General features: G+C 44.9%; 1 protein-coding gene across 1 annotated transcript in view; it reads right to left on the reverse strand.

Moving 5' to 3' along the window:
• The window catches only part of FGF3 (fibroblast growth factor 3), a 54,716-nt gene that overhangs the window by 23,635 nt on the left and 6,777 nt on the right, over nt 1-24,304 (reverse strand). Inside the window, exons 3-4 of the mRNA XM_036765314.1 lie at nt 21,750-22,133; nt 21,410-21,498 (exon numbers count right to left, since the gene is read on the reverse strand). Of these exons, the coding sequence (XP_036621209.1) occupies nt 21,410-21,498; nt 21,750-22,133 (473 nt within the window). The remainder of the gene's footprint in view (nt 1-21,409; nt 21,499-21,749; nt 22,134-24,304) is intronic.

Genomic DNA, 24,304 nt, shown 5'->3' on the forward strand with positions numbered 1-24,304 from the left:
ACTTTACCTCTGGAGGCTCCACATTCCAACCCTCTGAATCCTAGATTAATGAGAATTTTCTGTATTTTTAAGAACAGTGCAACGCTCTGGGTCGGCCAACTGTGTCCAAACCTTACGGAGGCATGCGTCCTTGACATGCCACACCCGCCGCCCCCCACCAGCTGGAGAGGGAAAAATGCAGTCAATCATGGGGCTGTCTTGCCTTCCTTCCCAAGCCAGACACTTGGCTTGCCTAATCACCCTCCTACTCTCCTCCCTACCCCCACTTCACCAATTGATTGATTTGGGGATTAAATTGATAGGTTATTTTGGCTTCAGGCCACCCAGTGAAATCTTTGCTGTCAGAATCCTCTCTGTCCTCCCACCCCCAAGTAAAACCTTTGAAAAGAGTCCTGGGAACCCCCTCCAAGGAAACCTCATAACTTTGTGGTGAGTCACTGCCCCCAATCCTGGGAGTCCTTTGGGTTTTCCACATCTAATAATTCAGAAGACCCATGCTTGGAGAAGGGCTAGGGAATCTTGAGGGCTGTCATTTGTTGGGGATGGGGTGAATCATGAAGCTACTGAGGCTTGTTTCTGGTCTCTGAAGCTATTGGGGGAGGTAAGTTCCACATACCCCTCACCATGGCAAAAGTGCATTCTACACTCCATAGTCTCTACAAAATCTCTCTTCCCTCCTTTCTCACCCAGTTAAAATGCACACATCCTCTGTCCTCTCCCTTCTAGTCTATGATCTCACCTTTCCAAGGTGACAGCTAGCTATCTGATCAATTCCCCCATTTAAAAGCATCAGATTTGGACCAGAATCCCACCAAGGGCCTCCCAAAGGCTTGAGCTCTTTGCATGGACTAATGCTAACTTCCAATGCATCCAACTCAATAAACAGTCATTACAGGTCTGCAGCAGGCCAGGCTCAGCACTGAATATTAGCCATATCAAGCTAAAACGAAATATAGTCCCTGCCCTCCCGGAGTGGATGGAGACAGCAAAGTAAATGCTTGATGGTCTGAGGAGAAAAGTAGGAGCCCCAAAGGACTTTGGGATCAGAAAGGGCTTCACAACACAGTATCACTTGAATGGGGAAGGGAAACATTATAGGCTGGAGACACTTCAAGTGCAAAGACGTGGCAGTGGGAGATGGAGTGTTGAGCCTGAGGAACAGCAAGTTGATCTAGAACATGGAATGTGTGCAAAGCAGTAACAGGCAGGAACATTAAGGAAAAGCCTGAGCTCAAATTGGAAGAACTTGAAATATTAAGCTGAGGAATCTGCATTTTTTCCCAATCGTGATAGGAAATCATTGGGAGGCGGTGATGGGCCAGCTGTGGCTATTAAGAAGGCTGCTTTGGGAGGCTGTACCAGGGATTCCTTGGAAGTAGGAGAGGCTGGAGGCAGGGAGGCCAGCGAAGAGGCTATTGCCATAATCGAGGGATAGGCCAGAGGCCTGGACTAGAGCTGGTGAGTGGAGAGAAGGGACCGACTAGAGGCTGGCTGTGGAGGAAGAATGGACAAGGCTTGGCACTTTTTTGGATCTAGGTAGGGGGATGAGGAGGGGATAGAAAGAATGGACAGGATGGTGAGGTTGAGAACCTTCTGAGCCCTTGGCCGTGATTGTGATTGTCATTCACTTTTCCACTGGTGGAGAGGCTTGGATAGCATGTCACCAAGTCAGGACTCGAACCCAGGCCTCTTAGCTATGGGTCCAAGGTTCTTCTCACTCTTCCATAGTGATTTGTGGCCAGACAAAGTCTCCAGCTCTGGCTGGGAATGATTTCCTCTTGAGAGCTGGCAACTCATCAGTATCCTGATTCAGGGTTGGGAAGGATCTTAGGGGCCATGTCGGTGCCCTGGCCTGGCAGGATCTCTTGGCCACCCTTCCCCACTCAAGGAAGCCCTTGGGGGTCTCTTTTTCCAGGCACCTGCCTCCCCGGAAGTCGAGAGGCTGCCTGCTGTCTGCCCGCCCGGCCAGGCCAGCTCAGCCCTCCTTTCTGGCACTGGCTCGCTTGGGCCGGCTGGGTGGCAGAGATCGTGAACCCGCAGCTGCATTCCAAGGCTGTAAATCAGGTCGGCGGCCCTTGCTGCTGTTCTTGAAATGCTCCAGTTGCGCTCCAGGGATTAGGGTGTCAGCAGCCCCGGCCCCTGGGCTGCGGCGGCAAGATATTAGGCTTCAAAAGAAGGCAGGGTTTCATTGCTCAAAGAGAAGAAAACTGAGGCTGAAAATAACGTGGGCATGGAGGTGAGCAGCCTTGCCCTGTCCCCGCCCCACCCCAGGGGATGCCAGAGGGGGAGGGGTCTGAGGAATGACCTCATATCCTCAGAGATCTTGGAGCACCACCAGACCCCAGGCCCCCTTGGCTTGCCACTCCAAGTCTGTATCTGCCAGGCTTTCGGGTCATCCCAGGTAGGGGCCAGACCCAAGCCTGAAGCTCAGGGCCCCTTGAGGGGAGCCCAGGCAAGAAGGAAGCCACTGGACCACTGCGGGGGGCCTGAAGGAGGGTGGGTCTGGCCACCATGGGTCAGTAGCCCATCATTTTCATGATTTCTGCTATCCCTTGTTGATTTTGTTCATACACTCCCTACTCACTCTATGAGTGTGTGTGCTTGTGTGTGTTTCTGTGCCTCTGTGTGTGTGTGTGTGTGTGTGTGTGTGTGTGTGAGAGAGAGAGACAGAGAGAGACAGAGACAGAGAGACAGAGACAGAGGGAGACAGAGAGAGCCAGAGAGAGACAGAGAGAAAGAGTCAGAGACAGAGAGAGAGAGAGACAGAGAGAGAGAGAGACAGAGAGAGAGAGGGAATCTCTGAGCTGGGCAGGAGAGACCTCAGGGACCTTGCAGTCCAACCTAGCTGAACAGGAATCTCATTTAGAGCACATCTAAGTGGTCAGTTATCACCCAGTATCTTCTTGAAGACTTCCTGTGACAGTGTTCATTCTACTCTGGGCCAGCCTCAGTAGCTATAATTTGTCTTTACACTAAGTCTCTGTAGCCCTGCCGCCCCCACCAACAACTGCCTCTTAGCTTCCAGTTCTGCCCCCTAGAGCTAAAAGCAATGTTAGACTTCTCCTTTGAGTGACAGCCCCTCAGTGTAGCTGCTGCCCCCCCCCCCAATAAAAAGCCAACCTCCAATTCCAGGATCCTTTCCTCCATCTTCGATTACTTTATCCTCCCCATCAGCCTTCATCCAGGAACAGCAATATGCCATCACACCTGGAGAATGACAATGATTTCTGTTTGTTTGATGCTGTGGAATGAAAGTCCCTGGAGCCAGGGGCTGCTTCCTGTTTGTCCCATTTTCATATCCGCCGCTACTAGCACAGTGCTTGGCACAGGGACCAGTGCTTAATAAATGCTGGCTGAGTGATTGATTTAAAGCTTCCTCATGACATCCCTGGGAAGTTCTAGGATTATCATTTCTTTGAAAGGTGGAAGAGATTTTAGAGGTCACCGAATCCATTTAAAACATGAGGAAACTCAGGCACAGAGAGGTTAAGTTGTTTGCCCAGTGTCTCCCAGCTAGTAAAGGAGCCTCCTGGGATCATCCTGGTGCCAGGTATCTACACGATGATGATTGAGATTGATAGTGATATTATCGCCATCCTATAGATAGGGGCAGCTAGGTGACACCTCAGTGGATCAAGCGCCAGGCCCGGAGTCCAGACGACTCATCCTCCTGAGTTCAAATACAGCCTCAGACAAGTACTAGCTGTGTGACCCTGGACAAGTCACTTAACCCTGTTTGCCTCAGTTTCCTCAACTTCCTCAATTTCCTAAAAGAGCTAGAGAAGGAAGTGGCAAACCACCCTGGTATCTTTGCCCAGAAAACCTCAAATGGGGTGGTGAAGAGCTGGGCACGACTGGACAAATCTGGAAGATCTAGATAGCCTGAGGTCCCCGCCCACCCAACATCTGAGATCACAAATTAGGGCTGGAACCTAGTTCAACACCTTTATTTTACAGAGGAAGAAGCTGATGCTTAGAGGGGAAGATGCCTTGCCCCACGCTCCACAGACAGCTCTGACATCCTCTAGCTCCACATTTATGAGCCTCAGTTTGTCCTGACCCGTCCAGGTATGCCCATTGGCCTGTGGGCTCATTGGAAGTGCTCTCCCACTCCTGCATCTCCCAATTCTGCTCAGGCCTCAAAGGTTTCCAGTGAACACAGCTTGCTAATTGCCAAGTCTTCAGGACTTTCTGTCTTAAGGAAAGCTCTATTTTGCATTTGTATTTGGTTTGGTTTTTTTTTTTTGGCTCACTAGTGCTTATTGATGGCAACTTCATTTAGAATAATCTAGAAGCTTCTCCGCATGGGACTCAGACATAATCTTCATGCTGGAAAAATGCATCCAGAGGTGTGGCTTAAGCTGGGGGGGGATGGGTGTACTGGGAGCCCCAGGTTCTCTGATCCGGAGCAGGTGGCCTCCTACTCACTGCCATAAATCTTGCATACACATGTGTGTGCACATCCCTCTGGCCCCCCACCCCCACCCTCTCACACTTACCAAGGAGGCTCATTTGGTTGACTGGGAAGTGGTTGCCTGGTTCTCAGGGCTGCTAGCCACCCTTCTTCTGGCTTCCCATCTCCACTAGGGACTGTTCAGCCATGGAAGGGTAAGGGACCCTCAACTGCTCTTGGACAGAATGGGCAGGACCTCAATAACCCGCCAGCATCTTTACTGAGCCCTGTGGCCAGCCCTGAAGTCATCAGAGTTAAAGCTAGAAGCCCTGAGTTTGACACAGTCAGCACTAAACAAATATTGTAAAATTGAATTGAGGGATATAGAATGCAAGGGCTAGAAAGGATTGGAGCACCTTTAAAGACTCACATCATTCAATTTGGCACGCATTTATTAAACACCTACTGTGTACAAGAAGGACCTGTTCTGGGCTCTTGGAAGGCAGAGAGATAGGATGCACAGACCTTGCTGCAGTGGTGTGGGATGTAAGAACTGGGTCTTCAGCTGAGGCTAAAGAGGCGCCTCTTGCAGTTGGAGGAGCAGACATAAACCCTTCTATCGCTGAGCAGGAAGGCAACCCTAACAGAAGCCCCTGGCACCCCGGGGACCTTTCTGAGCATGCCAGCTTCAGCAAGGGAGTTTAGAACAGCCATCCCAGACAGAGCCAGGCCCAGGAAGGCTTACATTCTCCCAAGGAAAAGCAATGGCTAAGCCTCCCCCAGCATGCCCTTGACACCTTTCTAGGACATTCACCATGTAAGTGTGTGCTGGACAGGTCTGTATTTCCACTTCATCTCCCTGATAAGGTATGAGCACCTTGAGGGCAGGAATTATGCCCAGATGTGCTTTGTGTCTCCTCAGACCTTTGCAAACAATAGGTACTTAATGTTTGTAGAATCCCTCAGCAACCTTGGCTCCTTGGCCTTGGCTTGGGGCAAGACATGCTTAGAGCAGGAAGTCCTCTGGCCACCCCGACCTGTCTCTGGAGGCAGCCCAGCAGTAGATTCCCAGACTGCCCTCTGGGGCCACCAGAACCCTAATACCTTCACTCCAGCTTCATCTGGGAGAATTATAAGGAAGCTGCTTCCCCCTCGGTGCGTCGCACACAGTTAGCACCCCTTAAGTGACCCAGTGTGGGTCAGTAGGTGTAGTACAAGGGTGCATGTGAGGAGAGGACACTTCCAGCTTAGGGCAAGCAGCCCTGGGAATCAGGACGCCAGGGTCTCCCAGCCTGCCGTTGTGGCTACACGTGCATAGACATATAGGGCTGTCTACAGCAGCTCCCGTGGGCTTTCCTTTCCCGCTGGTTCTTGCCGGGGGGGGGGGGGGGGGGGGGCAGGGCTCTGGTTTCCTCCTACACCTCAGGAAAAGAGAGACTCCGGCAGGGTTTGGAATCTGGAATTCGCCCGCTGCATCCTCAGGTCTCTGTTCCACTCTGCTCTGCCACCTTTTTTTCTTTTCTTTTTTTGGGGGCGGGGTGGGGTGGGGTGGGGTGTTCCCTTTTCTCCCCCTGCTGGCTGATTGGCCACACTGCAGTCAGGACCCAGGAATGTTGGGAATCGGACGCCCCTCCTGAAAGGGCCACTCGTGCCCACTTCTCCCGTTCCTGAGCACCCTCGTGAGAACCTTGGTTTCCTCTACATTGAGTCGTTTCTTTCTTTTGTCCTGGTTGCTTTTTAATATACTCTCCAAGCATCTCCCTCCGCTGCCCAGCGTGTGTCTGTCACCCTCTTTGCTCACACCACCTCCCATCCCTGGAGTGAGCTCCCCATCAACCCCATCCGCTTCTCCACCCCATCGAGGTTCAGCTCCCCTGGGAAACTTCTGATTCTTCCAATAAAAGGGCTCCCTCCCTCCTCATATCTCTCAGTGGGCTTTGCCTGGGCATCGGTCTCTCTATACATCTTTCTTTCATAGAGAGAGCTGTTTGGAGTCCAGGGATTTAGATTCAAATGTTGCCTCTGATGCTTTTTGCCCGTGTGACCCTAGGCAAATCACTTAACCTCTACGGGAAGCCTCAGTTTCCTCATCTGTAGAATGAGGCATTGGAGGGTTAGACCAGATGGCCTCTGTGGATCTTCTGGACACAGAACCATTTGATAGATGCCTGTCCTTATTATCAGCTGGGGACTCAGTAAACATAGCTGAAGTTCTTGGTGTGTCTCAGGTGCTCTGCCAGGTAGGAGTTCCTGAAGAGCAGACCTGGGTCCCAGGTATCTTTGCATCTTGCCAAGGGGATGAACTTAGAGCCTTGAAAATAATCCAGGGATTAACAAAAGTTTGTTGAATGACCAACTAAATGAATGAAGAGCTTGGAGTTCTTGGAAGACCTTACTTGGAAAGTCTTTTGGGCCCTTCTGGTTTTTCATCTGGGCCCAATCCGGTGGTGATCCATCTGTGTGGTACCCCCAGAACTCTAGCAGGGCCCCATAGGGCGGAGCTATAGAATCACAACCCACAACAGGAGACTCTACCCTGGATGCCAAGTACTTCACACTGTGGATAAAGTGAGGTAGCCCTCCCAGGTCTCTAGGACTGCCTGCAAACCAGTGGTTGGTGCCTTTTGAGGTTTTTGGGACCCTGAGGGCTATTTCTTAGTTCAACAAATGAATGAATGAATGTATGTATGTGTATATTTCTTATCTTTTAAAAGCCTTTCACAAGCTGTTAGCCCACTCTATTCTCAGACCATCCATTTAAGCTGCACAGAACAGGGAGAAATAGTACCCCAGTGGAAGGGTTCCTGGATTTGGAGTTTAGAGGACCAGACAAAGGAAAACAGGAGAACCAACGGACAAAGTGGCTGTGTCTGTCAGCCTTTGCAGCATCCAAAGTCCCCTGCTCCTGTGACCATCAGCAACCCCGAAGCGAGTGAGTCTTTCTTCTTTCTGCATCAGAAGTCCGGCTGGACCTCCCGTCAGAGGCCAGCAGATCTCCCCTTGTAAACGTTTGACTGGGGGTCTCTTCCCTTCCTGAGACTTGGTTTCTTTACCTGTAATAATACCAATATCACTGAGCTCACAAGGTTAGGAGGCTTCTGGGAAATGGCTCAATGAGGTCCCTCGAGGACCTTCAGAACCGGCACCCATGTTTGTGGTTATCATTACTACTACCAAGCAATTTCTTCACTTGCTTTGGTTTTTCCAATTTTGTTTTCCTTGAAAATCAACAACAACAAGACGGCCCCAGGAAGATGCTGGCAAGCAGAGTCTGAGAGGGACCAAGGGGCCTGTTGCCCAATGAGTCGGAGTATCCTTTTTTGGGTCCTCCTGAGAGGTCTATTAACAGGGGCACAAACTCATTCATCTCCCCAGCACCTGCTCTTTTTAGAGCACCTCTCCTCCCCTCCTGCCCAAAGCCCTTTGGCTTCCCCCAGACCCTAACAATGCCCTCCTTCAGATCTGAGCTTCCTGCCCCAAACTGTCTACTTTTAAAATCGCCTCCAGTAGTAAGTCTTCCTTCCCAAGGGAGACAGAAAAGAGGCTTCTTCTTCCTTCTCCCATCCATCTTCTCCCTCCCCCAGTATGCTATGGCAACCTGAGCTCATCTCATTCCAGCTAACCCCCCTACATGACTTCCCCTTTCTCTTGTGATGCTCTCAAGCTCAGTGGCAGATCTTACAGACTGAGGCTCTACTTGGATGGAAGAATGGACATTCAGGCCAGGTCTTCAAAGGCAAAAGTGGCATTCAAACTATGACCAAACTAAAAAGGGCCTGGCGGCTCATTGAGGCCATCTATATCTGGATAGGGCCTGGGAATGCCATCCAGGAATGAGACGATCCTGCAGCCGGCTGTAATCCGAGAAGGGTTTTGTCACCTTTTCAGATTCTTCAAACATTTAGGGAGCTCTGGGAGGCTTTGGGGCCAGGAGTCCTTCTAGTTAAGGGTTCAAGGACAGATGGGAACAGCTACAAATGGAGTACACAACCTCATGGTATTCCATGACTTCTTTTGGCCAGAGTACTTTGTACCAGGGGTGAGAAAGGAAGCCAAGGGAACAGAAGCAGAAAGGATACATTCTGGGAGCCTGCTTGCATGGGCATGGAATGCTAGCTTCACATGGGTGAGTGTTTCCCCACCTGGGGGATGGGGGGAGCGCTGCACTAGGCAGAAGCTGGGCAGACAAGTGAGCAGGTAGACAGGTAGTCACATGGAGGCACACAGGTAGGCAATCTAATAGGTGGGTGGGCAGGCAGGTGAGCAGAGGCAGGCAAATGGATACGTGGGCAGGGAGATAGGCTGAACAGGGGTAGATAGACAGGCAGGTCTGCAGCTAGGCAGGTCATTGGGCAAGTGACTTGGAGGGTGGTCGGTTAGATTGGTAAGGCAGGTAGACATGGGGGCAGGTCACAAACTAAGGCAGCAGCCAGAAGGGGCAAGCAAGAAGATGGGCAGACGTGGGGGTGGTCACACCTGGAGGAAGTCAGGCAGGTAAGCATGGAGTCAGACAGATGGGCAGGTAGAAAGGAAAACAGGTAAGAAAACAGAAGAGTGGCTAATTAGTCAGGCAAAACGCAAGAAAGGCCCATGTGCATTCAGCATGTATAGTATTGTTCTCCCTTTAGGGTCTCTATCCAGGTTGGCCTTTAAAAACTAATGAAGGGTGTTTAGATTAATGGGAATGGGAGGATAAGGAGGGATCTTGGCGGGGTAAGTTAACATAGGGTCAAAGGGGGCTAAGTCTATCAACATTTCTGTGATATGTTACTGTTGCTGTGGATAATGTTCTCCTGGTCCTGCTCACTTCACTCAGGATCAGTTCATCTAAGTCTTTTCCAGGTTTTTCTGAAGCCCACCTGCTCATCTTGAGAACAATAGTATTCCATTACATTCATATGTCACTATTTGTTCAACCATTTCCCCAGTGGATGGGCATTCCCTCAATTTCTAATTCTTGGCTACCACAAAAAGAGCTGCTATAAATATTTTTGTACATGTGGGTCCTTTTCCTTTTTGTTTGTGATCTCTTTGGGATATAGACCTAATAATGTTGTTGCTGGATCAAAACCAAAACCACAGTTTGGTTGCCCTTTGGGAATAGTTCCAAATTGCTCTCCAGAATGATTGGATCAGTTCACAACTCCACCAACAATGCATTAGTGCTCCAATTTTCTAACATTTATCATTTCCTTTTCTGTCATATTAGCCAATCTGAAAGGTGTGAGGTGGTACCTCAGAGTTATTTTAATTTGCATTTCTCTAATCGATAGTGATTTAGGGCATTTTTTCATATGATTATAGATAGCTTTAATTTCTTCCTCTGAAAACTGCCTTTCATATTCTTTAATCATTTATCAGTTGAGGAATGATTTGTGTTCTTATAAATTTGACTCAGTTTTCTGTATATTTTAGAAATGAGACCTTTATCAGAGACACTGTCTATAAAAAATGTTTCTCATCTTTCTGCTTTCGTTCTAATCTTGGTTGCACTGGTTTTGTTTGTGCAAAAACTTTCTTAATTCAATGCAATCAGAATTATTCATTTTGCTTTTCTTTATGTTCTCCATTTCTTGTTTGGTCATAAATTCTTCCTTTCTTCATAGATCTGACAGGTAAACTATTCCTTGCTCTTCTAATTTGCTAATGGTATCATCCCTTATGTCTAAATCATTTACCCATTTCAACCTTATCTTGGTAGGAAATATGATATTGTAATATCAATTAAGTTAGTACTTTTTTTTTACTGTTTTAGAATGATAAATTAATTAAGTCTCTTTGATTGATTCTAACTAGGTGCTAAACCCCAGGCCCAAACCCCTAAATACTCGGTGCTAAGCCGATGTGGGTGTGAAGGCCCCAGGGTCCTAAGGGGAGTTGCTAAGACCAAAGCCAATAGTATGTATCTAAGTCCTGGTCACTCAATTGACATTCTAGTCTATTGGATGATGGCTAAGGACTGTATAAAAAGAGAGAAAAGAGCTATTTGCTTGAGGCTCTCACTCCTCAGGAGTGTTGGCGTGGTACTCTATGCAGCCAGTCTAAGAGCCTGCCAGCTCATCAACCCAGATGTTGATGGTTTCTTGGTAACTATGAATTGTATTTGGTCTGTTTATAATGTATGTTTGCAATTTGTTTGTATTTGCTCTGAAGTTCAGGGTGATATTTGTATGTTGGATTGAAGTAAGATTGTTAACCCTCTAACGTTACTTTCCTTAGTAAAGCAGGTCAAAAGAACCTGTGCTGGCAGCGTTCTTGTTGGGCTTGTGTTGGTCTTTCACCCCCACAACAGCTGCTAGCCCAATTGTTGCAAGAGATACTTAAGATACTCTTAAGAACTATATAGCTATTAGGGCAGTTAGAAAAAGTATACACAGACAAAGGGCACAATAGTGAATTGACTATGATGGGATGATGTCCAAAAAAATAAAATTAAGGAGTGAGAAATAGAATTGTATTGGGAGAAGAGGGAAGGGAGAGGTAGAATGGGGTAAATTTTATCTCACACAAAGAGGTGTGAAAGACCTATTAAAGTGGAGGGAAATAAAGGAGGTGGTGAGCATTGCTTAACTTCTACTCTCATCAGATTTGGCTCAAAGAGGGAATAACAGACATACTCAGTTGTGTATAGAAATCTATTTAACCCTTTAAAAAAGTAGGAGAGGAAGGGAACAAGAAAAAGGGGAGGCACTGTTAGAAGGGAGGGCAGATTGAGGGAGGTGGTGTTCTGAAGCAAAACACTGGTGAGAAAAGACAGGGTGAAACGAAAGAGAGAGAGAAGTATAAACAGGGGCAAAATAAGATGGAGGGAAATACACAGTTAGTAATCATAATTGTGAATGTGAAGGGTCTGAACTCACCCATAAAACAGATGTAGATAGCAGAGTGGATTAAAAACTAGAATCCTACACTATGTCATTTACCAGAAACACATTTGAAGCAGAGAGGCACACACAGGATAAAGGTAAGAGGCTGGAGCAGAATCTATTAAGTTTCAGCTGAAGTTAAAAAAAAAGCAGAAGGAGCAATCATTATCTCAGACAAAGCAAAGGCAAAAACAAATCTAATTAAAGAGATAAAAAAGGAGACTACATCTTGCTAAAAGGTACCATAGACAATGAAGTAATATCAATACTAAACATATATGCACCAAATGGTATAGCATCCAGACTTTTAAAGGAGAAGTTAAATAGATTACAGGAAGAAGTAAGACAGTAAAACTGTACTGGGGAGGACCTCAATATTGCCCTCTCAAAACTAGATAAATCTAACCACAAAATAAACAAGAAAGAAGTTAAGGCCATGAATAGAATTTTAGAAAAGTTAGATATGATAGACCTCTGGAGAAAATTGAATGGGGATAGAAAAGAGCACACATGGCACTTTCACAAAAATTAAGCACATGTTAGGACATAAAAGTCTCAAACAAATCAGAAAAGCAGAAATATTAAATGCATCTTTTTTAGATCATGATGCAAAAAAATTACATTTAATAAAAGACCATGGGATAATCAATCAAAAATTAAATGGAAACTAAATAATCTAATCCTAAAGAATGAGTGGGTCAAAGAGCAAATCATAGAAACAATCAATTATTTCATTAAAGAGAATGACAACAATAAGAAAACATACCAAAATTTATGGGACACAGCCAAGCAGTACTTAAGGGGAAGTTTGTATCTCTAAGTGATTGCATAAATAAAATAGAAAAAGAGGAGATCAGTTTATTGGGGATGCAACTAGAAAAAAAACCCTCAAAAATAAACAAATTAAAAATCCCCAATTAAACACCAAATTGGAAATTCTGAAAATCAAAGGAGAGATTTTAAAAATTGAAAGTAAGAAAACCATTGAACTAATAAGTAAAACTATGAGTTGGTTTTTATGAAAAAAAAAAAACCAATGAAGTAGATAAACCACCAGTTAATTTGATTTAAAAAAGAAAGAAAACTAAATTGTCACTACCAAAAATGAAAGGGGTGACTTCACCACCAAGGAAGAAGAACTTAAAGTAATAACTAGGGGCTATTTTACTCAGTGTGTCAATAAATCTGACAATCTAAGTGAAATGGATGAATATTTACAAAAACATAAATGCCCAGATTAACAGAAGAGGAAATAGAAAAAAGTCCAGAGGCTCAGTGAATTCTACCAAAAATTTAAAGAATAATTAATTCCAATACTATATAAAATATTTGGGAAAATTGGCAAAGAATGAATCCTACCAAATTCTGCTTATGACACATATATGGTGCTGATACTTAAATGAGGAAGAAGCAAAATAGAGAAAGAAAACTATTAACCAATTTTCCTAATGAATATTGAGGCAACATTTTTAAATAAAATACTAACAAGGAGAGTACAGTGATATATCACAAGACTCATAAACTATGACCAAGTGGAATTCATACTAGGAATGTGGGGCTCATTCAATATTAGGAAAACTAAAAGCCTATTGACCATATAAATAACAAACCCAACAGAAATCGTATGATTATCTCAACAGATGCAGGAAAAGCTTTTGACAAAATACAACACTCATTCCTATTAAAAACACTAGAGAGCACAATAGTATAAGGGGCTTTCCCCAAAATGATAAATAGTATCTATCTAAAACCATCAGCAAGCATTATCTATAAAGGGGATAAGTTAAAAACCTTCCCAATAAGATCAGGTATAAAGTGAGGATGCCCATCACCGCCACTATCATTCAATATGACACTTGAAATGTTAGCTGTAGCAATAAGAGAAGACAAAGAAATTGAAGGAATTAGAATAGACAACAAGGAAACAAAACTACCACTCTTTGTGGTTGCTATGATAGTATATTTAGAGAATCCTAAAGAATCAACTAAAGAAAACTACTTGAAATAATCAACACCTTTAGCAAAGTTGCAGGATATAAAATAAACCCATATAAATCATCAGCATGTCTAATGACATACTGAGTATGTCGTTGTATAAATAATCTACCAAATGAGTCATAGAACCATGGGGGAAAGACAATAAGCATTCATATAATGGCTACTAGGTGCTAGGCACTATGCAAAGCACTTTCACAAATATTTTTACCAACAAAGTCTAGCAGCAAAAAATAGAAAAAGAAATTCCTTTTAAAATAACTGTAGACAATATAAGATACTTGGGAATCTACCGAACAAGACAAACCTATAAACCAAATGGACACAGCTACAAATACTTTTCACAAAAATAAAATCTTATCTAGAAAATTGAAAAAAAAAATTAATTCCCATGGGTAGGCCAAACCAACATAATAAATATGACAATTCTACCTAAATGATTTTACTTATTTAGTGTCATACCAATCAAAATACCAAGAAATCATTTTATAGAGCTAGAAAAAAATCATAACAAAATTCATCTGGAAGAACAAAAGGTCAAGGATATTAAGGGAATTAATGAAAACAAATGTGAAGGAAGATGGCCTAGCCATTGTAGATCTTAAATTGTATTATAAAGCGGTAATCATCAAAACAGTCTAGTACTAGCTAAGAAATAGAGTGGTGGATTAGTGGAATGGATTAGGCACACGAGACTCGGTAGTAGAACATTGTAGTGTTCTTAAGACCCTGGCTTTTGGGACAAGAACTCACTATTTGACAAAAACTACTGGGAAAGCTAGAAAACAGAAACTAAGCAGAAGCTGATATAGACCAACATTTTATACTGTATGCCAAGATAAGATCAAAATGAGTACATGATTTAAACATAAAGGGTGATACCATAAGCAAATCAGGAGAGCAAGGAATAGTTTACCTGTCAGATCTATGGACAAGGGATGAATTTAGGACCAAACAATAGATAGAAAGCATTATTAAAAGTAAAGTGGATAATTTTGATTACATGAAATTTAAAAGGTTTTGCACAAACAAAACCAATGCAACCAAGATTAAAAGGAAAGCAGAAAGTTGGGAAATAATCTTTACAGCAAGTGTATCTGATAAAGGCCTCATTTCTAAAATATATAGAAAACTGAGTCAAATTTATAAGTACACATGTCATTCCCCAATTGATAAACAGTTGAAGGATATGAACAGGCAGTTTTCAGATGAATAAATAAAAGCTATCTATAGTCATACAAAAAAATGCTCTAAATCACTATTGATTAGAGAAATGCAAATTAAAAATAACTCTGAGGTACCACCTCACACCTATCAGATTAGCTAATATGACAGAAAAGGAAAATAATAAATATTGGAGGGGAAGTAGGAAAATCGGGACACTAATGGTGGAGTTGTGAATTGATCCAACCATTCTGAAGAGCAATTTGGAACTATGCCTAAAAGGCTATCAAACTGTGTGTAGTCTTTGATCCAGCAATACCACTGCTAGGTCTGTGTCCCAAAGAGATTAAAAAGGGAGGGAGGGGGGGACCTGTTCATGCAAAAATATTTACAGCAGCTCTTTTTGTAGTGGCAAAGAATTGGAAATTGAGGGGATGTCCATCAATTGGGGAATGGCTAAACAAGTTGTGATATATGATTATAATGGAATATTACTGTGCTGTAAGAAATGATGAGCAGGATGCTTTCAGAAAAACCTGGAAAGATTTGTATGAACTGATGCAAAGCAGAGTGAGCAGAATGAGAAGAACATTGTATACAGTAATAGAAATATTATACTATGATCAACTGTGAATGACTCAGCTATTCTCAGCCATCCAGTGATCCAAGACAATTCCAAAGGACCCGTGATGAAAAATGTTACCACCTCAGGAGAGAAAGAATGGATGGAGTCTGAATGCAGATTGAAGCACACTTTTTTCACTTTCTGTATTTTTTTCATGGTGTTTTCCCCCATTTGGCTCTGCGTCTTCTTTCATGACATGACTAATATGATAATATATTTTGCATGATTGAACATGTATAACCTATACCAAATTGCTTACTATCTCAGGGAGGGGGGTGATGAGAAAGAAAATTTGGAACTCAATTTTTTTCAAATGAATGTTAAAAATTATCTTCACATGTGACTGGGGAAAAATAAAAGGTTATTTGAAAAGATTAAGTCAGTGCTTGGAGAGTCCCCTCAGCCTTCTCCTGGATATTTGGAAGTTCCTAGGATGTTAGCAACCTACCAAAGAGCATTCATGTTAAAGAATGGTTCTCATCTTGGCTTTCCAGTTCCTGATATCATCCAAGACATCTAATCTTGGCAACTGCAACATGGTAGTGGTTTTCGCCTGAACATGTAATTTCCACAGGGTCGGGATGTCTTGTGGAAGCAAGAGAGCTGATAGAGATCAGTAACTTATAAGCTCTAGTCCTGGAGAGTTGGGCGGGGGGCACAAAGATTAAATATCTTGCTTGGGGTCACATAGTATTAAATGTATTAGTGTATTAAAGCAGGACTAGAACCCAGAACTTCCCAACTCCAAAGGCAGCTCTCAATCTCCTATGTTTGAACAAAAATAGCAAGATTTGCTGCATCACTTCCAATATTTCATCTGAGCCTCTCTGTGGCTCTGTGAGGAGACAGAGAGTGGGTAATTCTCTGTTTTCCAGATGAGGAAACCATCTCAGAGAGGCGACTATGGCCAAACTAAAAACAGCCTAGTTTCTTTGGGAGGGCTTTAGTTACATAGCTTGGAAGCGGTAGAACCAGGGTTCAGACCCCAGGGACATTCAGACTGTCATCCGGGGCTCTTCCCAATGCACAAGGAATGCCTTTAGCTAGACTGGGAGTGGGGGTGGGGGAGAGACTTAGCAGACACAGACTCTAGTTCTATCTCTGCTGCTGGATAGCTGTGTGATCTTGGTGAAGACTCTGGGTCTTGTTTTCCTCATTTGTATCTAGCATCGAAGCTCTTGGGATTCACAGAGGGCAAGGGCACTCATTCCTTCCTGCTCGGTGTCCAGCCATGTGGTTGTGTACAGGGTTTATTGCTTAGGAATCCAGACTTCTCGAGAGAGAAATGACCTTCTTAGTGGGTACCCTAATTCTCCAATTCATTGGTTCATCACCCCAACCCCCACTCCAGTACTCTAGGGACAATGCTGTTTTGGCTCTGGTCTAGAGTTGCCCCAAGAAAGGAGGGAAATTTTTAACAAGGTAAACAATGAATGTACAGACATGAATCGGGTACATAATAGAACTTTTATTCACACACAGAAAAGAGAATGCTAAGAGTAAAACAATTGCAAAGTGTATTATAGAATGCTTAGAACAGAACTCATCCTACTCGTCACGTGGTTGGGATGGTAGTGTTTAAGCTCACTGAGTCTTTCCTTCCTCAAGATAAACCCAATAGTGATACTAATAGTTAGCATTCAGGGCTAGCACTTTACATACATTATCTCATTTGATCCTTATAACTCTCTGAGGAAGGTGTTGTTATTATCCCCATTTGACAGTGGGGGAAACTGAGCAAACAGCGATAAATGACCTGCTGAAGAAATGTCTGAGACTAGATTTGAATTCAGGTCTCCCAGACTCCAGGCCCATCATTCCACCCTCTGAGCCACCTAACCACCTAAAACATCACCCCTTTCTTTAATTTATGTATGGCATGGTCCCTACACCATCACCTCTGACCATATGACCCAGAGGTCAGTAAGAAGCAAAGTGGCCTCATGGAAAGAGCCTTGACTTTTGAATGAGAAGACTTGGGCTTGAATTCAGACTCCACTCTTATCTGTGTAACCTCAGAAAAATTACTCCCATCTCTGAGCCCTAGTCTCTTCCTCTGAGAGTGTCTCCCAACATCAATGTTCTGTCATTCTGGGGAGCTGCTTGTACTCATTCCACTGCTGGACAGCTCTGACTGGTAGAAAGGTCTGTCTATGGACTGAACCAGAATTTGTTTCCTGTAACCTCTACACATTGGTCTGAATTCTAATCCTCGGTATCAAGCAGAATGATTCAATTGACAAACATTTATTAGGTTCCTCTTATGTACCAGACACTGTGCAGAGCCCTGGGGATACAAAGGTGAACATGAACTGATCCCTCCCACAAGGAGCTTCCATTTTATTATGAGAGACAATGTATATACACACACATACATATATCGGAGACAAGGTACATATATATATGGGAGACAATGCACACACACATATACACATATACACACACATACATATACATACACACACACACACACACCCCAAAAATAGGAGACAGGAACTGGGTCTGTGATTTCCTTGGTATAGGGAACTCCCAGGCAAGGAAACCCCCTCCATCGATGCAGATCGATGCCTCTCCTGCAGTGCTGGCCTTAGAGGGCTGCCTGCCTCACTAAAAGGGTGAGTGATTTGCTCTAGGTCACATGGTCACAAGGTCACAGGCTGGACTTTAACCCCTCTGAGCTTCAAGGCCTGCTCTCTCCCATACAAAATATATCCAAAATAAATATGAGGTGATTCATTGGGGGAGGGAGGGATGGGAAAGCCAAGTGTTTATAATGTTTCTAATCCTAATGACCAAAACCTCTTTTAAACTCAACCCTTAACACTAGTGCCTTCTGATGCATTATCTTTTAATTTAATTTCTGTTTTCATCTTTTTAAATGTCCTTTAAGATGTGTGGCCTCACATCTCCTTGGGAAGGACAGTATTTTTATTATGCAACATAAAAGATGCAAAGAGAGGACAAAAAATGAACCCAAGATCCCATAGTGAGATGGTAGCCAAGGAGTCTAACAGTTCCAAGCCTTGTTTCAATCCCTTTTTAAGGTTTGTGGTTCACCTGCCTCACTCACACAAGAGCCCTGTGAGCAATGGCGTGCTGATAAATGTTGAACAAATGACTCTCCCAGCATACTTTTCAGGTTAATCTGCATTATTCAGATTTTCTCCATCACTTTCTCCCATCTAGACAATCAACAAACAGGATGTTGCTTCAGACCCGGTGAAACTCAGTCCGGCCACTCAGACTTCAGCAGGGTGTTTGGGGTGCATACCCTCCAGGGTTATTCTTTTGTCAGTGGGCATGCAGAACTGCTTCCCCTTCCTGAGGGAGGCTGGGATGAATTGAACCATCTCCCTTCCATCTGACCTCTCCTTTCACGGTAGGGTCTATGTTTCTGGCCTTCCTGCATTCCATTGGCTAATCATCTTCCAGGACCTCCAGGCAAATGGGATGTGTCCTTGGTCTTCTGTTGGACAAAAACCCAATTTGTCCAGGAGGAGCATGTGGGTGTCAGTCAGGAAGACCACAAGGTCTCCGAAGCATTCCGCAATCCAGTATTTCACAGGAAACCACAAAAGTGCCTTCCAGTGCCCCCCAGGTCCCCATGAGAAGCCAGAGAGGCCTGGTAAATCAGGGGTAAGCTTGAAACTCGATCCCTGGTTTATCTACATTGCTGTGGTTGGGCAGAGGACAACCTGGCATCTAATAGCCTTGTTATACAAACTATCAGAAGCAATCCTACTTCCAATCCAATTCCTCTTAACATCAGCTGGAAGGCAGAGACCCTCACCTGATTTTTTCTGTCCAGGTTAAGGAAACAGCAACGGGAGGAAGGCTGGAGTTTGAGCTCACACCTTGAGTTGCTTTGCTTCGAGCAAAACACAAATGAAAGACAAGCTTTTGAGGTGGGTGGAGGAAGGGTCCAGAAAGGGGAAGGATGAGGAGAATGAGTTGGTGGGTCTCAAATACTTCCTTGGGAGTGAGCAACTCCTGATGTGCTGGATAAACATGGCGCTGAGTACCTTAGGGGAACAGGCACAGCCTGACCAAAGAGTCATCTTGGAGTCAAGGTCCAAGTGGGTCTCTGGCCTCTGGGAATCTTTCCCAGATAACCGATACCTTCTAGTCACTGAATAAGCCTCTCATGCTTATCAGATTAACCAGTGTGACCTCCTGTGGCCCCCAGAAGGGCTGTTCACTAAGAAGATGGGAGGCCTGCAGCACACTTGGTCAAGTCTGATTTTTTTTAAACAAGAAGAAACCTGTTGAATGATAGGATCATGATTTTAGGACTGGACAGACAGAAGCCTGCTAGTCCAACCCCTTTACTTTATATGATGGGGAAAATGATGCTTACAAAGGTCAAATGACTTAAACCAGGTCATAAGGGTGGTACGAGGTAGGGCTGGGATTTGAACCTGAGTCTTCTGGCTCCAAATCTGGCATCATTTCAACCATGAGATGGTGTCTCAATCAGTTGATGATTACAATAGCTCTCATTTCTAGAAACCTTTAGGGTTTGCTGAGCTATTCCCCTTCCCCCAACCCATTGGCACCCCCATTTTAGAGGGGAAGCCTCTACGTCACCCCACACTGACCTGAGACTTTATAATTCAAAGTTGAGCTTTTCAGCAGTCTCCCCCAGCTAAGCAATCACAGGCATTTGTCATGGGATCATAAAGCCACACAGATTTAGAGCTGGGAGGAACCTGTGAGATCCCCTAATCCAACTTCCTCAGTTTTCAGATGATGAGCTGAGGTCCAGAGAGGTCATTTAACCCAGGTCACACAGTGAGTAAGTGGCAAAGGTGGATATGAATCCAGGTCCTCTGACCCCACACATAGTATTGTATACTTCCTCTACAACATGCTGACACTTATTTATCTCTGTAAAAAAAGGATCTCTTTGCAAGCATGTGAAGTTTGGTGAACTGCCAAATGCAAGTGAAAGCAGGCTTTAAATCCTCAATGAACTTGGCTAACTGAGACAGAACTAGGGCTCGCTCTCTGCTCATAGTCTTATGCCAACAGACATTAGGGCCTAACATTTGTGTGCACAAATATGTATGCTAACCAACATCCCCATTTGAACATGCATTTGGCTTATGTTAGATGGCTCCTGAATCTAGTTATGTCGAAGGGAGAGAAGATAAAACATTGCTTTTCAGGTGGAAGACAGAAAAATGTTGTCTGTTTGGTTGGCCATCTCACCACAGCCCCCCAAGAAAAAAAAGCTCCCAAATGATGCCATGTGACAGGGAGCCATGTGGGCAAGGGAATAGCTCTCACTAGCCTGGGAGCTCCCTGTCTAGCAGCCTGGGCTGGAACCCTCTGGGCTGGAGAGCACAGGCCTCCTTGGAGCAAAAGATTGATCAGGCTTTATTAGATGAATGCAGGAATAAACAAATGAAGGAATTAGGCAAATGGGGCTTTAGTTAAGACCTAGAATGTTGGGAAAACATGGAAGGGAGAGGTTTGTTCTCCCCCTCTCTGTGTACATACATAGCATGCTCACATACACACACACACACACACACACACACACACACACACACACGCAACACTCACACACATACACATATATCCATATTTGTTTAACTCAGACAAACTGAAATGGGTTTGGAAAACAAACAACCTCCCCCCCACCCAAACCAAACTAACAAACAAAAACCCCATGGCTTTCAGGTTCAAGAGAAATGGCTTTCCATTCTGAACACAAAGCAAATTTCCCAGAGGACATTGCAACTTTTAGCAGAGAAGCTGTGCCATTCTGATCCATACCAAGGGTAAAAGGAAAAGATGAAAAACCTTATCGTCACAGATAGAGAGATGTCAATAAAATTACAGTTTTTTTTTCAAGTCCCATGAAAATTGATGAAGGAAAGAAGTCAAGATAAAGTCTTTTAAGGTCTTTTTAATGATTTCATTAAACAAATACCAAATATCCAAAGTGTTTGCCCACATGTATTGCTTTTGGAAGGGATTCAGCTATTTCTGGCCTGAAAGATGTGATGAAGGGTGTGTAGGACCAGAAAAGGAAATGGCACAGGCTGCTTGTGTGGTGAGAACAAAACAATAGTGGTACCCTGGTACCCCTAGGATGTCAAAGGAACAGGAGGAGGGCCTCCAGCCGTCAGGGAAGAATGATGGGAAAATATGGATGGAGAGAGGACAGGATAAGAGTGTGAAGTGGAGGAAGGAAGGAGATGGAGCTGGACTCTGCCTTGGAGACCCCAGCCAGCAAATCAGGGAGCCTTCCCCAGCAAGCTGAGAGCTCTGAAGCATCATAGACCTTGATGGCTTATCAATATGAAATCCAAGAGAAATACACAGTCATTTCAACTGATACCTGTTTCCTATCCTCACCCCCCAAAACACTCCCACTGCATCTTGGCCTTCCCATCCACAATTCTCATCTCTTCTGTCAAACAGTTGGGAATCCCTTGGCCTGCTCCCTGGAAATAGAAGGGAGTGGTTAAGGCCTTGTGAGAATACATGGGGGGAACAAAGAGAATGAAGTCCAAAATACATTATAAGAAGTTACAACCCTTAAATGCAATTTTTATAGATATTAAGAAGGCTCGCCATCAAAATGTGCCTCAAGGGGTGTGGCATTTTGTAAACCTCCATGAATGAGTCTAAAAGCACCAGAAGTCAGGAGGCTGCCATCGGGTCAGAGTTTCCTGGGAGTGGCTGGTGTGCTCACAGAGGGAACCTCAGGCAGGGCTGTCTCCCTGTCAGCTTCCAGAACCGCCGAGAGTCCCTGCCTCCTCTTTCTCTCACTCTTGTCCGCTGGCTTCTGGAGGCTCTCCCTGTATGGGATGCTGGTATGGAAGAGCCTAACCATCTCATGGTCTTTGCTATCCAGAACTCGGGGTAAGAAGAGAGAAGATTTCTGGGTCCGGCGGGTTTTAAAACCCCTCCTGGGTCGGCCTTTCCCATTGATAGAGACGTACCAGAGTCTCTCAGCACTGGCTTTGCGTCTGGCCCCAGCTCCACTGGGTGCTGTTCTGTATAGGCGGGAGGCGTAGGTGTTGTAGCCCAGCTCGTGTAACCGCTCCACAAACTCACACTCGGCGTTGTAGTTCTCCTGGAAAACAAATTCAAGCAATCAGCCTCTGCCAGGTAGGAAGGGGAGAGGCTGACGCTGTGGCCAGGGCTCTGAGCCTGCTGGTCAGGGCCGTGAAGGACCACTGCTTTGATGCAAAGCAGAGATCACTCAAGAAAAGGCAGGAGGTCAAAGCTCTCTTCTTGAGAATTCAACCAATCAATCAGGTAAAAGAATGTAGCAACAGCTGTGGGGAGAGGGGAGAACACTTGAGAACTCCAAGAGAAGGCAAGGGATTTTGTAGTCACATTCCGAGCTGTTTTAAGGATGAAAAATGGCACTGACTTTCCATGGTGTGCTGAATGAAGTCCAAAGGCTTGGGCTTATATCCCACAACTGCTGTGTCTTACCTATCACTCCTACTATTTCTGGCCTCAGTTTCCTCATCCGTAAAGTGGAGAGGTTAGACTAGATGCCTTTGAGATGCCTTCCAGCTCTGGTCTACACATTGTTGGTGATTTGGTGACATCACATTCTCCTTGATCTGTGGCTTTGGGGGGTGGGGGGCAGATGGACAAACACATCTGGCCTTTGCAAGGAAGTGGCCAAGGGTTTGTGAGGGTCCTGACAGAGACTGGCTCCCACAAACCAGGTCTGCTCAGAGCCCCAGGGATGAGGACTGGCTCTTGGGGGGGGGGGGCGCAGTGTAAGGGATCAGATTTGGAGATCACTTCCAGGTCTAAATCCTGGGGCCAAGGAGGAAGCCTCCCCAGGTGACTAAAAAGAGGAAAGATCACTCTGTCAGAGACAATTGAATCTGGTTATTTCTGTATCTATCACCAAGGGCTTTTAGGGTATAATCCTGTTTGATTTTCACAATGCATTAATGAGGCAGCTGACCCCAGAACTATAATTTTGTCCTTACAAGTGAGGAAGCTGAGCCTCCTAAGTGGAAGGGACTAGTCCAAGGGCATGTCCTAGTAACTGGGAACCAGCACGTTGGCAATGCTGAGAGTGCTGACCCCAGGGTCATGAAGAACTGGGGGGAGGGCAGAGATCTTGACTCAGGTATGCCCCCTTTACTTCTCTGTACCTCCATTTCCTATCTCATCAAATGAGATGGGCAATAAATGCCCTGCTTACATTTGAGGGTTTCTATGAGGAAAAAGCAAGACTGTGGCTACAGAACCCTCCTTGAAAAGGTCAAAGGACATTCCACAAAGAAGACAGACCAAGACCAGCTCTGGAAGTCACTTAGAGGCTGCACCCAGTGTTCTGCCTCCAGAGGCCTGACCCCTTACCTCTGCTTCCATTGGATGAGGGCTCCTGGCTCTGCTCTACATTTGGGCAGACCAGGCCTGAGTCACTACCAATCAAAGTGTTACCTTGATCCCAGAGAATACAAGTGGACAATCTAGCTGGTTCTCTTCCCACCACCCTTGAACTAAGCTCACACTTCTGCCATGAGCCTCCTAATGGCCTCTCCTGCTTTTCTCTCTTAAGGAAAGAAGAGAAACGTGGTGGGCTGTGGACATCAGGAGTGTTCAGAAGGCCATGCTTTTCTCCCTCCTCAGGCCATGAGGTTTGCAGGTGAGGATTTGGAGCCTGAGAAGGTGAAGGCAAGGCAGGTAAGGCAGCTGGCCAAGGCCTGCCCTGGATCAGATCCAGAGCTTTGGCAACACACACTGTCTGGAGAATGAGGCTCTGCTTTGAGAGGGGATATTCCCAATGTGCTAGAAGGAATTTTGTAGGGTCAAGGGAACACCCTGGAAGGACATTGTTTGAGGGCCTTGGCAGACACAAGAAAGCTTGGCCACCTTCCAGCTACCTGGCTTAATTCTTAAACCTGGACTGTCCAGGTTGGTGAAAAACCTTTGGGTCTGAGTGTTTAGGGGGTTGTATGTGGGTGTGGGTGTATGTGTGTGAGATTGAGTGTGCAAAAGTGTGTGTGTGAATGAGTGTGAATGCATATAAACATGTCTGTATGTATGTGTTTGACCATGTATATGGATGAGTATTAAATAATGATTGTATGTATGTGTGAATGAATGTGCTAATATGTGTTAGCATGTGGGCAAATAAGTGTTAATGATTGTGAGTGTGTATATGTATGAATGTGTGAGTATGAGCATGTGGATATGTGTGAATGAGTGTCTGTATGTGTGTCTCTATGTGTAAATGAGTATGTTTATTAGTGGTTGTCTGTGTGTGAG

The sequence above is a fragment of the Trichosurus vulpecula genome, chromosome 6, assembly GCF_011100635.1.
Source record: "Trichosurus vulpecula isolate mTriVul1 chromosome 6, mTriVul1.pri, whole genome shotgun sequence".
Lineage (NCBI taxonomy): Eukaryota > Metazoa > Chordata > Mammalia > Diprotodontia > Phalangeridae > Trichosurus > Trichosurus vulpecula.